The sequence below is a fragment of the Furipterus horrens genome, unplaced genomic scaffold, assembly GCF_987537825.1.
Source record: "Furipterus horrens unplaced genomic scaffold, mFurHor1.1.pri manual_scaffold_2, whole genome shotgun sequence".
Lineage (NCBI taxonomy): Eukaryota > Metazoa > Chordata > Mammalia > Chiroptera > Furipteridae > Furipterus > Furipterus horrens.
Genome location: NW_028327172.1, coordinates 98,501,807 through 98,514,832, shown reverse-complemented (window position 1 = coordinate 98,514,832; position 13,026 = coordinate 98,501,807). Strand labels below are relative to the sequence as shown.

General features: G+C 37.7%; 1 protein-coding gene across 3 annotated transcripts in view; it reads left to right on the top strand.

Moving 5' to 3' along the window:
• The window catches only part of CUL2 (cullin 2), a 134,387-nt gene that overhangs the window by 84,529 nt on the left and 36,832 nt on the right, over nucleotides 1-13,026 (top strand). For all 3 annotated transcript variants that reach the window (XM_090266194.1, XM_090266193.1, XM_090266195.1), the window contains exons 11-16: nucleotides 2,313-2,420; nucleotides 4,842-4,901; nucleotides 5,613-5,741; nucleotides 5,843-5,929; nucleotides 6,461-6,613; nucleotides 6,910-6,987. In XM_090266194.1, the coding sequence (XP_090122320.1) occupies nucleotides 2,313-2,420; nucleotides 4,842-4,901; nucleotides 5,613-5,741; nucleotides 5,843-5,929; nucleotides 6,461-6,613; nucleotides 6,910-6,987 (615 nt within the window). The remainder of the gene's footprint in view (nucleotides 1-2,312; nucleotides 2,421-4,841; nucleotides 4,902-5,612; nucleotides 5,742-5,842; nucleotides 5,930-6,460; nucleotides 6,614-6,909; nucleotides 6,988-13,026) is intronic.

Sequence of the window (13,026 nt, the reverse complement as noted above, 5' to 3'; positions counted from 1 at the left end):
TTCGCCCCTTCCCCCTCCCCGCTGACCCCCCCCATAATATTCCCCATACCTATAATTCTTTTCCCACTCTCGTTGCCTACTTAGTCTGCCTTTGTTTCAATTCCCTAGCTTCTGTTGTTGGTTGTTATAATAAAGTTTTCGTTTTAATGTTCATAGTTTTGATCCTCCTTCTTCTAAACGAGTCCCTTTAACATCTCATATAACAGTGGTTTGGATCTAATGAACTCCTTGAGTTTTACTTTGACCTGGAAGCACTTTCTCTGCCCTTCTATTCTGAATGACAGCTTCTCTGGATAGAGTAATCGTGGTTGTAGGTTTTTGCTTTTCATTACTTTGAATATTTCTTCCCAGTCCTTTCTTGCCTGCAGAGTTTCTCTTGAGAAGTCAGCTGATAGTCTAATTGGGACCCCTTTGTACATAATTCTCTTCTTCTCTCTTGCTGCTTTTAAGATTCTCTCTTTATCTTTAATTTTCGACATTTTGATTATAATGTGTCTTGGTGTGATTCTCCCTGGGTCCAGGTTTTTTGGAACTCTCTGTGCTTCCTGTACCTGTAAGTCTATTTCCTTCCCCAAGTTAGGGAGGTTCTGCTTCATTATTTTTTCACATAATTTTTCAATTTCTAGTTCTTCTTCACCTTCTGGCAACCCTATAATTTGGATATTCACTCTCTTATAGTTGTCCCAGAGGTTTCTGAGCTTCTCCTCATTTTCCTCACTTTTGGTTTCCTTTTTCTGCACTGGTTGACTGTTTGTTCTTCCCTGTCTTCCGATTTGTTGATTTGATCCCTGGTTTTCCTTCCCTCACCACTAGTTTCAATGTGTTTTCATTCATTTCAGCAGGACTAGCCTTCATTCCTTCCCCGTCCTGATTAAGTCCCGCTGTTATTTCTGTAAGCTGTCTTATAACTATAGCTCTGAACTGAGCCTCATAAAGATTATTTGTCTGTTTGTCCATTAATTCGTGTATTTGCTTTCTGGTCAGCTGCGTGATTGGTATCTCTATCATTATCCCTGCCATCCTGACAGGTTTGTTTACCTTTCCTTCTTGGGCGGGACTATCACACCTCCTACGGTATAGGGGTCGGAGCCCCGTGCACTCATCACTACTGGGCAACCCTTCTCACCACACTGTGGCGCTTTGTTTGGGGGCGGGGGTCCAAGATGGAGTCCTGCTGTTCACTCTCCGCTGAGAGACTGGGAGCCTCCTCCTCCATCTCCACGCCCTCTGGGCCTCACAGTTCGAAGCAATGGGGGTCTGCCTTCCCCTGCATTGGAATCATGAGCTGACGGGTCTGGACTGCAGCCGGGGGTGCTCCCCTGGTACTTCTCACCTCCCCTTAAATACAAATGTCTGTGCTTACTGCTGTCCCTCTACTCGTTGCTGCAGCTGCCACTGGCAGCACAGCTTGATATCTCTGCCCCGGCTTTGCCCCTCCTGCTCTTTCAGATGAGTGCCACTTGTTTGTAACTTCATATACCACTTGTTTGTAACTTCATATACTGGACTTCCATGTAGCTTTATTTTCTGGAACTTCTGGTTATTTCTGGTTTTGCGATAGTTGTAGTTCTTCTTAGTTGTGGGGAGAGACGGAGTGTGTTAGTCTAGGCCTCCATCTTGGCCGGAAGTCCTAAATTGATATTTTTTTAGAGAGAGAGAGACAGAGACAGAGAGCCATCAATTTGTTATTGCACTTATTGGTGCATTCATTAGTTGCTTGTATGTGCCCTGACTGGAGATCAAACTCACAACCTTGGCATTTCTGGACCATGCTTTACCCAGCTGAGCAACCCAGCCTGGGCTAGGTACTCACTTTATAATTATCCCCCTTAAGAGTAAAAATCACATTTGCACAACTAAGTATATCTTCTCTCTGAAATGTGGGGAATTGCCCAGCTCCAGTGTTCTGGCTTTTGAACTCTGCTCTCTCTCTCAGCCTTCAGTGGCTTTGAGGGCAGTTTTTGTTTACATAATCATCTATGAAAGTTCCTGGTGTTTCAGAGATTGTTATCTTGTTACCCTTAAGATACAGTATTCTAACACCAGAGAGAAGTGTGTTTTTAGTGGGTTCTTCTGGCAGAGAAACTTTAGTCCTGTGTTTCTGGTATTGAATGATAACTAATTTCAACATCAAAGTTTTAGATTTTAAAGACCATTTTAGCTAAAAATATATTTTGAGGATGTGTGTGCATGTGTAACATTAATTTGCTTGGGGAAAACTTCACTCTTAATTAAATGATTATTTAATAAGCCTAATAATATCCTTGAACTTCTTAAAGTGTGTTTTTGTACTTTGTATTTTACATTTCTAGATGCCAACACTATTTGTGGAGTCAGTTTTGGAAGTACATGGTAAATTTGTGCAACTTATCAACACTGTTTTGAATGGTGATCAGCACTTTATGAGTGCATTGGATAAGGTAACTTTAATAATCTCTATCTACAGATACTTCTCAATGTACAATGGGGTTATGTCGTGGTAAGCCCATCGTAAGTTGAAAATGTCATAAGTCAAACATTCATTTTAGTTTTATTTCCTCTATTCCTTTTGCCCAATTCTGTTCCCATCAAACTCCCCCAACTCTGGGCCACGAAACTGCTTACCAACTGCAGCCACAGCCACATGTGCCCGCCGAGCATCCTCACAGACACCACACTCCCCTCCCTCTGGCACAGCTGGCTTCCTCTTTCACGCTGCCTCTGGCAAGGAGCTCCAGCTGCCCACTCCCCAGGGGTAAACATCGCAGTTTCTTCTAGCTCTTTCTTCTAGTGTTTAGCTAATATTCATAGTTCTCAACAGTGTACTTACTCTGCTGTTTTTAAAATTCGTCAACTTTAGATATTTTCTGTTGACTTCCAATTCCTATAGCTGAGCATTTCACTATAATACGAAGTCTGACAATTGTTAATATAGCAAGAACGGTTTGTGCAGCATTGAGGAGAGTGGACTGGAATGCACATGTGTGAACAATGACAATTTCACTGTACTAGTCAGTGGGGGCAGTAGATGCTGTTGAGTGAGCATGTTTACTGTGTGGCCGTCACATTCAAAATGATGAGTGAGTAGAGCAATGGATCTGTATCAGGTTTGGCATAAAGCTTGAACATTCCTCTGCGGAAACTATTCAGATGATTCAGAAGGCTTTTAGGGACAATGCAATGAAAGCAGCGCAAATAAAATTGTGGCACAAATGCTTCAAAGATGGTCGAGAACCTGTTGATAGTGATCCACATTCTGGAAGACCTGCAACAAACAGAACACCTGGGAATGTTGAACGTATAGAGGCTGCAATCAACAAAGATCAGTGACTGACAATACAGGAACTAGAAGCTGATCTAGGGATTCCAAAAATTACTGTGTCGGAGATTTTGACGCAGGATCTTGGCATGAGACATGTCATGGCAAAATTCATTCTGTGACTTCTGCTACCAGAGCAGAAGGAACATTGTGCTGCAGTTGCTAATGACTTAATTCAAACCACTACCAATGAACCAGATTTCCTTGGAAGTCACCTGATTCTTCACTCCCCCAAAAAGTGCGGCAAAGTCACAGCAAGATCAAGACCATGTTAACTGTTGCTTTTGATTGGGAAGGTGTTGTCCACCACAAGTATACCCCTCCAGGCCAAACAATACGGAGGATGTACTACCTCAATGTTCTTTATCAGCTGAGAGATGCAATAGGATGAAAATGGCCGAAGCTATGGGCAACCAGTGATTGGCAGCTTCATCACAACAACGCACCCACTCATGCATCACATCACACAGAGTTTTTTGGCAAAACATAAAATCGCCCTGTGACTCCTGACTTTTCCCAAAATTAAAATCACCTTTGAAAGGGAAGAGATTTCAGACTGTCAGTGAGATTCAGGAAAATATGATGGGGCAGCTGAAGGCGATTCCAGCAAAGGATTTTGCAGAGTGTTTTGAGCAGTAGAAGACACAGGGAGAACTGTGTGAGGTCCCAAGGTGCCTGCTTTGAAGGGGACTGAGGCGTCATTGTCCTGTGTACAATGTTTCTTTATCTTCTTCAATAAATGTCTATTTTTAATGTTATGTGGCTGGATACTTTCTGGACAGACCTCATACTGTATTTCACAATAAAGTAAGCTAGAGAATAGAAAATGTTATTAAGAAAATCTAAAGGAAGGGGAAAGACATTTACAGTATTTATAGCCAAAAATCTAGATATATAAGTGGACCTGTGCAGTTCAAACTCACGTTGTTCAAGGATCAACTGTAATTCCCTTTATTTACTCATTGTTTTTTAAGGTGGTTTCAGGATTTGGGCTTCTAATTATGAGATTTCTAATATTGACATGGAGATTAACTTTAATTTAAGTGTGAAAATCAAAATAATAACTATAATTTAAATTAATAACTAAAAGGTTAAATTGAATGTTTGAATTATATGGGAATTGAATTTTCCATGATTATGCTATATAAGGGGAATTGAATTGTTAATAAACTCATATGTTCTGAAAAAAAGTGAATAATTTTTAACTTTTTAGTGCTATATTGTATAATATTTGAAAGAAGATATTTTACAAACTTTTGAATTTTGGTATGCTTTAAAGAAAGTTTGCTTTTACCTAGTTATAAGATGTTTTAAAGTGTAGTCATATCATTAATGAGTTATAAAGAATAACTTTCAGTAGGAACAGGATATGTAATTGTCCTATAATTATCATGAAGCATATAGTTAGAGGCATTTACCCTGTGTTCAAAATTAAAACAAAATTAACCATCAAAATGCTGTGTTTTATGTGGGGTAATAATTTATGGACATGCAGATTATATCCTATTACTGGTGCCTAATTACTAGTCTGTTTTCTGTTTAGGCTCTTACATCAGTTGTAAATTACAGAGAACCCAAGTCTGTTTGCAAAGCTCCTGAATTGGTAAGTTTGGTGATTGCTTATAAGTAATCAGTATTAGAAAAATATAACTGAGGAGAATGTCAAAACAATTTGTTTTGTAGCATTTTTCAGAAAAAGATACATGAAACTAAAGTAATTCAAAATAAAAACGGTTATCTACATAATATATAATTGGCATTTATTTAAGAAATGCAGTAGGCCATATATATTATAGGCTATTCTTAAGAAATAACTGAAGGAGAAAATACTCCATTTTATAAAATTTGAGTTTTAAAGTATGTCTGCTTTGAATTTGTATTCTCATAGACATTTTATTTTACCTGAAATTGAACAGAAATTTGATGATTAATTTTTTATAACCATTAAAGGAAACTTAATTATAAGGTTGTTGTAAGAGTAAAGAAAGTACTTGTTTAATGTCAAAAATTATAGAACTACTCAAAACTCATCTAGGTACTCTTTTGAAACTTCTATTATTTATATTAGTGTTTTATTGTTCATCACGTATTGGTTAGATTTTTTTTTTACTTGTTTATAGTTTTGTTGGTTTTTTTTAAAATTATCTTATATATTTTAAGTTCTTTAGTGCATGTTCATATTTTTAAAAGATAAACTTCGGGATGGCAGAGATCCTGTCCATTGATATTTTGAACTGTTGTTATTTTGCCTTTTTTGAGGCATGATATGTATAGAAGGGCTCTTTATAAGATTTACTGTCAATTTCTATTTGAGCTTGCTAAGTACTGTGACAACTTATTAAAGAAATCAGCGAAGGGGATGACTGAGAATGAAGTGGAAGACAAACTCACCAGTTTCATTACTGTTTTCAAATATATCGATGATAAGGATGTTTTTCAAAAGGTAAGTTGTAAATAGAGTTTTGTTTTAGTCATATTTGATTTATTTTTGAGATTTAAGTCATCAGAAAGGAAGTAATCTTTAGAAATATTTTTTTAATATAGTTCTACGCAAGAATGCTGGCAAAACGTTTAATTCACGGGTTATCTATGTCTATGGATTCTGAAGAAGCCATGATCAATAAGTTAAAGGTAATGTATGCCTTTGATCTGATTATGTCCTAGAAATTATTCATTTAGCACATAAAGGTGTTCATTGTAGCATTGTATATAACAGGAAATAATTCATCAACCGGTGACTGGTTAAATGTATAATGGTATCTTCATATGACGGGATATGCAAATAATGTATTAAAGGATAGACCTCTCTCTATATAATATATTTATACAGAATTATCCACGAGATAAACAGTGGTAACAAAAGATTTATATTACTCATAAATGAATATACCTAAAATATTCCTTTAAGTACAAGTTTTGTGGTGCAGTTGAATTTTACTTTATTTTTGTATCATTTTAGCTTATGCATTGATGAAATAAGTAGTAGCTGATTGATATTTATTTCAAGTTATTCAATAGTTGGTAATTTTCCTGTATAGGAGACTTGAATATAGTAGACAGACCCTTGACCATAGACCTAGCAATGATAATATGTTCTTATTAATCAATATGGTGTATTATTTTTCTTTTTAAATCATATATTTTCTAAAACTGTTTTTACAGCAAGCGTGTGGTTATGAGTTTACCAGCAAGCTACATCGGATGTATACAGATATGAGTGTCAGTGCTGATCTCAACAATAAGTTCAACAATTTTATCAAAAATCAAGACACAGTAATAGATTTGGGAATTAGTTTTCAAATATATGTTCTACAGGTATGAATATGTGTTTTATTGCAGGCATTTGCTAATCATTTCAGATAGTCTGATACAAAGGATTAATACATGAATGGCTGATTACATTTCTTTCAATCAGTGGATTCTAGCTTCTAAAGTTATATGTTATATTGATTTGGAATGAAATGTGCCATGATAGTAATGCTGATGAGTTTTATCAACATTTTAAGGAGGGAAAAAGAAGAGGTGCTTTTGTTTAAATTATTTTATAAATATTTAGTTTTAAGTTAGATGTTTATCTATGTAAGTTTTTTATTTTACTTTTTTTCTTCTAGGCTGGCGCATGGCCTCTTACTCAGGCTCCTTCATCTACGTTTGCGATTCCCCAGGAATTGGAAAAAAGTGTACAGATGGTAAGTTTGCAGGATATATATTAGAAAACCTAAGGAACTTTAATAATTGTCTCCATGTTATATCACTTTAAATATTTTTCCAAAGTCTTAACAGCTTATGTGATATGAAAGTATATTCACAAATTATAATTAATCTACCTTGTAGGAAGAATGTAGATTATTATAGTCACTAATGTTAAAACTTAAATGCTAAGGTTGTCGTAGAGTTCTTTGTCAAGACATGTTTCTTACTCTTAGTTCAATTTATTATCTGTTCTTACTAGTTTTAAATCATAAAAAAATTGATATTAGAACAGAGTTTAGAACCTAATACTTAACCATCATTTTCTAATTTTTTTATTTGAATTTTGAGCCACTTTTATACCTCATTTGTCCGTTGTAGTAGTTATTTTTATTTCTGGGCTATAATTTAGTTAAATATATATGAGATGTGAAATATTCTAGAAAAATTGATTGAAATTGGAAATTTCAAATAAAAATTGCCTTAAAGTGTGACTGAATAGAAAACCTTAGAATGCTTGCTGAAAGCTTTTGAAGAGACTAGAGTGTACTACATCTTTAATAGCTTTCAGGAGATATAACTCATATACCTAATGTGTTAGTCTATTCAGGCTGCTTTGGCAGAATACCACAGACTGAGTAGCTTACAAACAACAGACATTTTATTTCTCACAGCTCTGGAGGCTGGAAGTCTTAAGATAAGGGTACCATGTACTAGGGCCCTTATCAAGTTACGGACTTATTTATTCCCATGTGGAAGAAGGTGCTAGGTGAGGGAGCTCTCTGGGGTCCCTTTAATGAAGACACTAATCCCATTCATGAGGGCTCCATCCTCATGACCTAATTACCTTCCAAAGATTTCACCTCCTAATACCATCACATTATATATTAGGAGTTCAACATATGCATTTGAGGGGAAACAGACATTCAAATCATAATGCTCTAAATTCACTCCTTTAAAGTATACAGTTTTAGTTGTTTTTAGTATATTCACAGAGTTGTACAACCATCATCACCACAATTAATTGTAGAACATTTTTATTACCACAAAGTTACTCCAGAAGAAATCCCCTATGCATTAGTTGTTACTCCCCACTTTCCCCCAACTCTCCCCCTCCACTCTTCCCCCAGCCCAAGCCAGTCTATAGATTTGCCTATTCTGGACATCTCATGTAGAGTCATATCATATGTGGTCCTTTGTAACTGCCTTTATTCACTTAGCATAATGTTCATCCATATTCTAGAATGTGTTAGTAGTTCATTCCTTTTTATACTACATTTTATTTATCCATTTATCAATTGATGGGCATTTGGGTTCTACCTTTTTGGTATATGAGTAATGCTGCTGTGAACATTCATGTACACGTTTTTGAGTGGACATGTGTTTGTTTTTCAAGAAAACAACCCTCTTTGATTCTCTAACTCACCAAAAAGATGCTTTTTATTTCATGATTGGATGGAAGTGTGGGTAGCATTTTTGTCAAGAAATTGTCATTATCTTTTTAAAGCCTGTGATGTGACAGTGACTTGAGGTTGTGAACCAGTGAATTATACATACATTTATGAAATTTAAATGGTATTTGACTACATTTCCTAGAGGAGTCGAACAATGGGTAGTTTGAATTATTTTTTTACTTTAAGTATGTTATTTTTGTTTCTTTCAAAATAAGGATTAGGCATAAAATAACAGTGTGGTCTCTGGAATCATAATTCTTAGTTTCAAATACTTATTACCCCATTTACTATGATCTGTGACTTTGGGCAATTAACTTTTTTGTTTTTTATTCTCACCCGATGACATGCTTATTGATTTTACAGAGACGGGAAGGGAGGGAGAAAGAGAAGGAGAGAAACAGCAATTTGAGAGAGAAACATCTATTGGTAGCCTCTTGTATGTGCCCTGACCAGGGACCAGACCTGCAACTTAGCCCTATGCCCTGACCAGGAATCGAACCCATGACCCTTTGATCTGTGGGATGAAGCTCAAACTAACTGAGCCACACCAGCCAGAGCTGAGCAATTATTTGTTTAAAATTTTTTGTTAACTGATGATAGCACTGCCTCAGATTGTTGATAGGAAAATGAGATGAAATCATGTAAAGCACTAAAGTACTTAGCCTGATATATAAGTAGGTACTCAATAAATGGTAGCTGATAGTACAAGTAATTGTTAAATAGTGGTAATAGCAGAGTGCAGTACTATAAACAGCCAGGTGTGTTTCAGGATACCAGGCATTAGGTGGACTTTCAGAATAGAAGTATAATTTAAGAACTTTTTGCATCTTCTTAGGAAAGTCATTAAACACAAGCCATCAAAACTATGTGAAGAATATTGATTTGGATGGGCAGATTTTGAGCCCAGATTATTATGAATTTTGCAGAAAGGATAGATGCAAGCAAAAGCAAGGGATTGGGTAGCCAGGTAATTTTGATATATTTGTGACCAAGCAAGAGAAACTGACCCCTTACCTTTGACAGTCTTAAAACATTTCTTCTTAAGAGCCTGCTTTTCCAATTGAAGTTAAGGCAGAATGGGGGCTGGCAGAAATAAAGTTTCTTTCTAACTTTATGTTGTTCTTCTCTCTCCCTTTGAAATAACTATTTTACAATAGTTTTTTACTTTAAATTTTTGAAAACTTTTTTTTTTTTTTTTTTGCTTGGATTTTTTTTTTTTTTTGGATTCAGTTGTTGATAGTTGTGAGTTTGTTGTCATTTTAGTGTTCATAGTTTTGATCTTCTTTTTCTTAAGTCCCTTTGACATTTCGTATAATAGTGGCTTGGTGATAAACTCCTTTAGCTTCACCTCATTTGGGAAGCATTTCATCTGCCCTTCCATTCCAAATGATATCTTTGCTGGATAGAGTAATCTTGGTTGTAGGTTGCTTTTCTTCACATTTCTTGCCAGTCCTTTCCTGCCTGCAAAGTGTCCTCTGAGAAATCAGCTGATAGTCCTATAGACACCCCCCTGTAGGCAACTCTCTGCCTTTCTCTTGCTGCCCCCAGAACTCTGTCTTTATCTTTCACCTTTGGCATCTCAGTCATGATGCGTCCTGGTGTGATCCCCTCTGGGTCCAACTCGCCCGGGACCCTATGTTCTTCCTGGACCTGTATGTCCATCTCCTTCGCAAGACTTGGGAAGTTTTCCTCATTTTTCTCAGTTCTTGCTTCCTCAGTCTGCACTGGTTGACTGTTTTTTTTCTTTCTTATGTTCCAAATCATTGATTTGATCCCCTGTTTCATTCCCTTCACCATTGGTTTTGTGTGGATTTTCCTTCCTTTCACTTAGCATAGCCTTCACTTCTCTTGCATTTGCCATACTCAGGCATATCTGTCAAGCCTGTGAGCATCTTTATCACCAGTGTTTTGAATTCTGCGTCTGTTAGGTTGTCTGTCTCCTCATCTGTGAGGTTAGCTATCTCCTCGTCGCTTAGTTCTCCCACTGGAAACTTGATCCATTTCCCATTTTGGGCCATACTTCTGTGTCTCCTCATTGTGACAGGCTCCTGTGTTTGTTTCCCTCCACATCCCAGGTAGAGCTTTTGCTCCTGTTACATTGTAAGGGGCAGAGCCTTAGGGATTCAGTCAGTATGGAACAACCTGTTTCACCATGTTGTGGCGCTGTATGTGGGGGAGGGGTCCGAGAGGGAATAACGCTGCCTGCCCAGCACTTGTCCCTTTTCCAGGCACTTCTCCCACTTCTGCACCAGACTGGCGCCCCTGTAGCTGCTCTTCTGGCTGTCGTTCCCAGAGTGGGTGGGTCTGCGGAAGTTCTAGGACTGTGGGGGCCCTTTAAACAAGCGGACTTTGCTGTGACCGGCGGTTTCTGCCTCCACCCCAACCCCCACTGGTCTGCACAGTCAAAAGCAATGGGGCTTGATTTTCCCCGGTGCTGGGACAGTGAGCTGCGAGGTCCAGTCCCTCCTGACTTTTTAAAACGTGCGACTGCGCTTTCTGCTGGCCTGCCATTTCTGCTGCCACTGCTACTACTACACCATGTTCTCTCCACCCCGTCTCTGTCCCTCCTACTTGTCTGGATGAATATTTCTTCTTTATATCTTTGTTTGCTGGACTTCTATGCAGTTTGATTTTCTGCAACTTCTGGTTGTTTCTAGTTTTGAGGTAGTTGTATTCCTTCTTAGTTGTGGAGGGAGATGCAGTGTGTCTGTGTACGCCTCCGTCTTGGCCGGAAGTCCCTGAAAACATTTTTTAATTTTTCAATTACAGTTGATGTACAGTAATACATTACTTTCAGGTGTAGAACCCAGTGACTAGATGTTATACACTTACTAAGTGACATGCTGATAAATCTCATATCCATCTGATAACACAGTTATTACAATATTATTGACTATATTTCCTATGCTGTAGTTTGTATCCCATGACTATTCTGTAACTTTCAATTTGTACTTCTTAATCCCTGTACCTTTCTCAACTCCCATCTGGCAACTATCAAAATGTTCTCTGTTTCTGAGTCTGTTTTTGTTCTATTTGTTTATTTTGTTTTTTTAAAATTCAATTGTTGATAAATATGTAGGGGTAGGGCAAAAGTTGGTTTACAGTTGTGAGTATGCAAAACACAGTTTATTCTTGTGTTATTTATTAATTATTGTATTATTTTCCATATGAACAACTGTAAACCTACTTTTGCCCCGCCCTGTATTGCCATTTTATTATTGAAATTTTTATCTTTATGTTTTTTTCTTCTTAAAGAAGACCCTTGAACATTTCATATAATACTGATTTGATGGTGATGAACTACTTATCTTTTTCTTGTCTAGGAAGCTCTTTATCTATGTTTTCTGCTTCCTTATCTTCTAAAATCTCTGATTTGATCCTCTGCTCTGTCTACTCCACTGTTAACTCCCTATAACATGTTCTTCATTTCAGTTAATGTATCTTCATTTCTGAGTGGTTCCTTTTTATGTTTTTTAGTTTCGCTTTTATATTTCCTATTTCTTTGTTGAAGTTCTCATTATGTTCATCTACTCTCCCTAAGTTCATTGATCTTCCTTATTACCAGTGTTTACAATTCTGCATCTAGCAGATTGCTTGTCTCCATTTTGTTTAGTTCTTTAGTTTCTAGAGTTTTGTTCTGTTCTTTAATTTTGGCCATATTTCTTTGCCTTCTCAATTCAGCAGCCTCTTTGTGTTTGTTTCTATGTAGAACTGCTACCTCCCAGGCTCGGTAGAGTGGCCTTATGTAGTAGATGTCCTGTGGAGTCGAGTGGCACAGTCCCCCAACTCACCCAAGCTGGGTACTTGAGGTACACCCCCACCCTGGGTTGTGTACTCCCTCTTCTTGTAGTTGAACCTGGATTGCTATTGACATGTCAGTGGGATGGATTTACCCTCCAGGCCAATCAGCTGTAAGGACTGGCTCCAACCACTGGAGTGAACAGTCAGCTGTGCAGGTGCCCACCCATGGAGCAGGACTTATTTCAGTGGGGCTCTGGTGCCTACTGAGTCTACCCCTTGCGTGTGTCACATGTGGAGGTGGTTGGGTGGTGCTTTGACCTGGTCTAAAGCTGTCCATTGGGTGGGCAGACTCTGGGGCCTTCTGGGAAGTGCAAGCCAATGTCAGCCTCCATCTGTGTTCTGCTCTGGAAATCACCTGGCATGAGCTACAAAGCAATCTGCAGACGGCTGCTACTTGTGCTGGGCTTGGAAGTCTCCAGGAGAGGCCAAGCTGCAAACCAAGGCCCACTGCCACTATTGCTGGGCCTGGGACCACTTAGCGAGAGGTAGGGGGCACACCAAAGCCAGATATTGCTTGTTTGAGAAATTTTAGGGAAATTAATACTTTTTTTAATACTATAAACTTTGTTTATTAATGTGTGACCTTCATCAAGTTTCAGTTTCCCCATTTACGAATAGGAAGTGGGTGTCTTTCCTCCTATAAAATTATACTTCTAAGAATATTTTTCTCTCCATTTGGATTTTCTTTAATTACCAGTAGAGGGAGTTTATCCTCATAATTTTTTTCTAATCGAAGTTTTCAATTACATAAAGATGAAAATCCATCTGTGTTTACTTAATAGT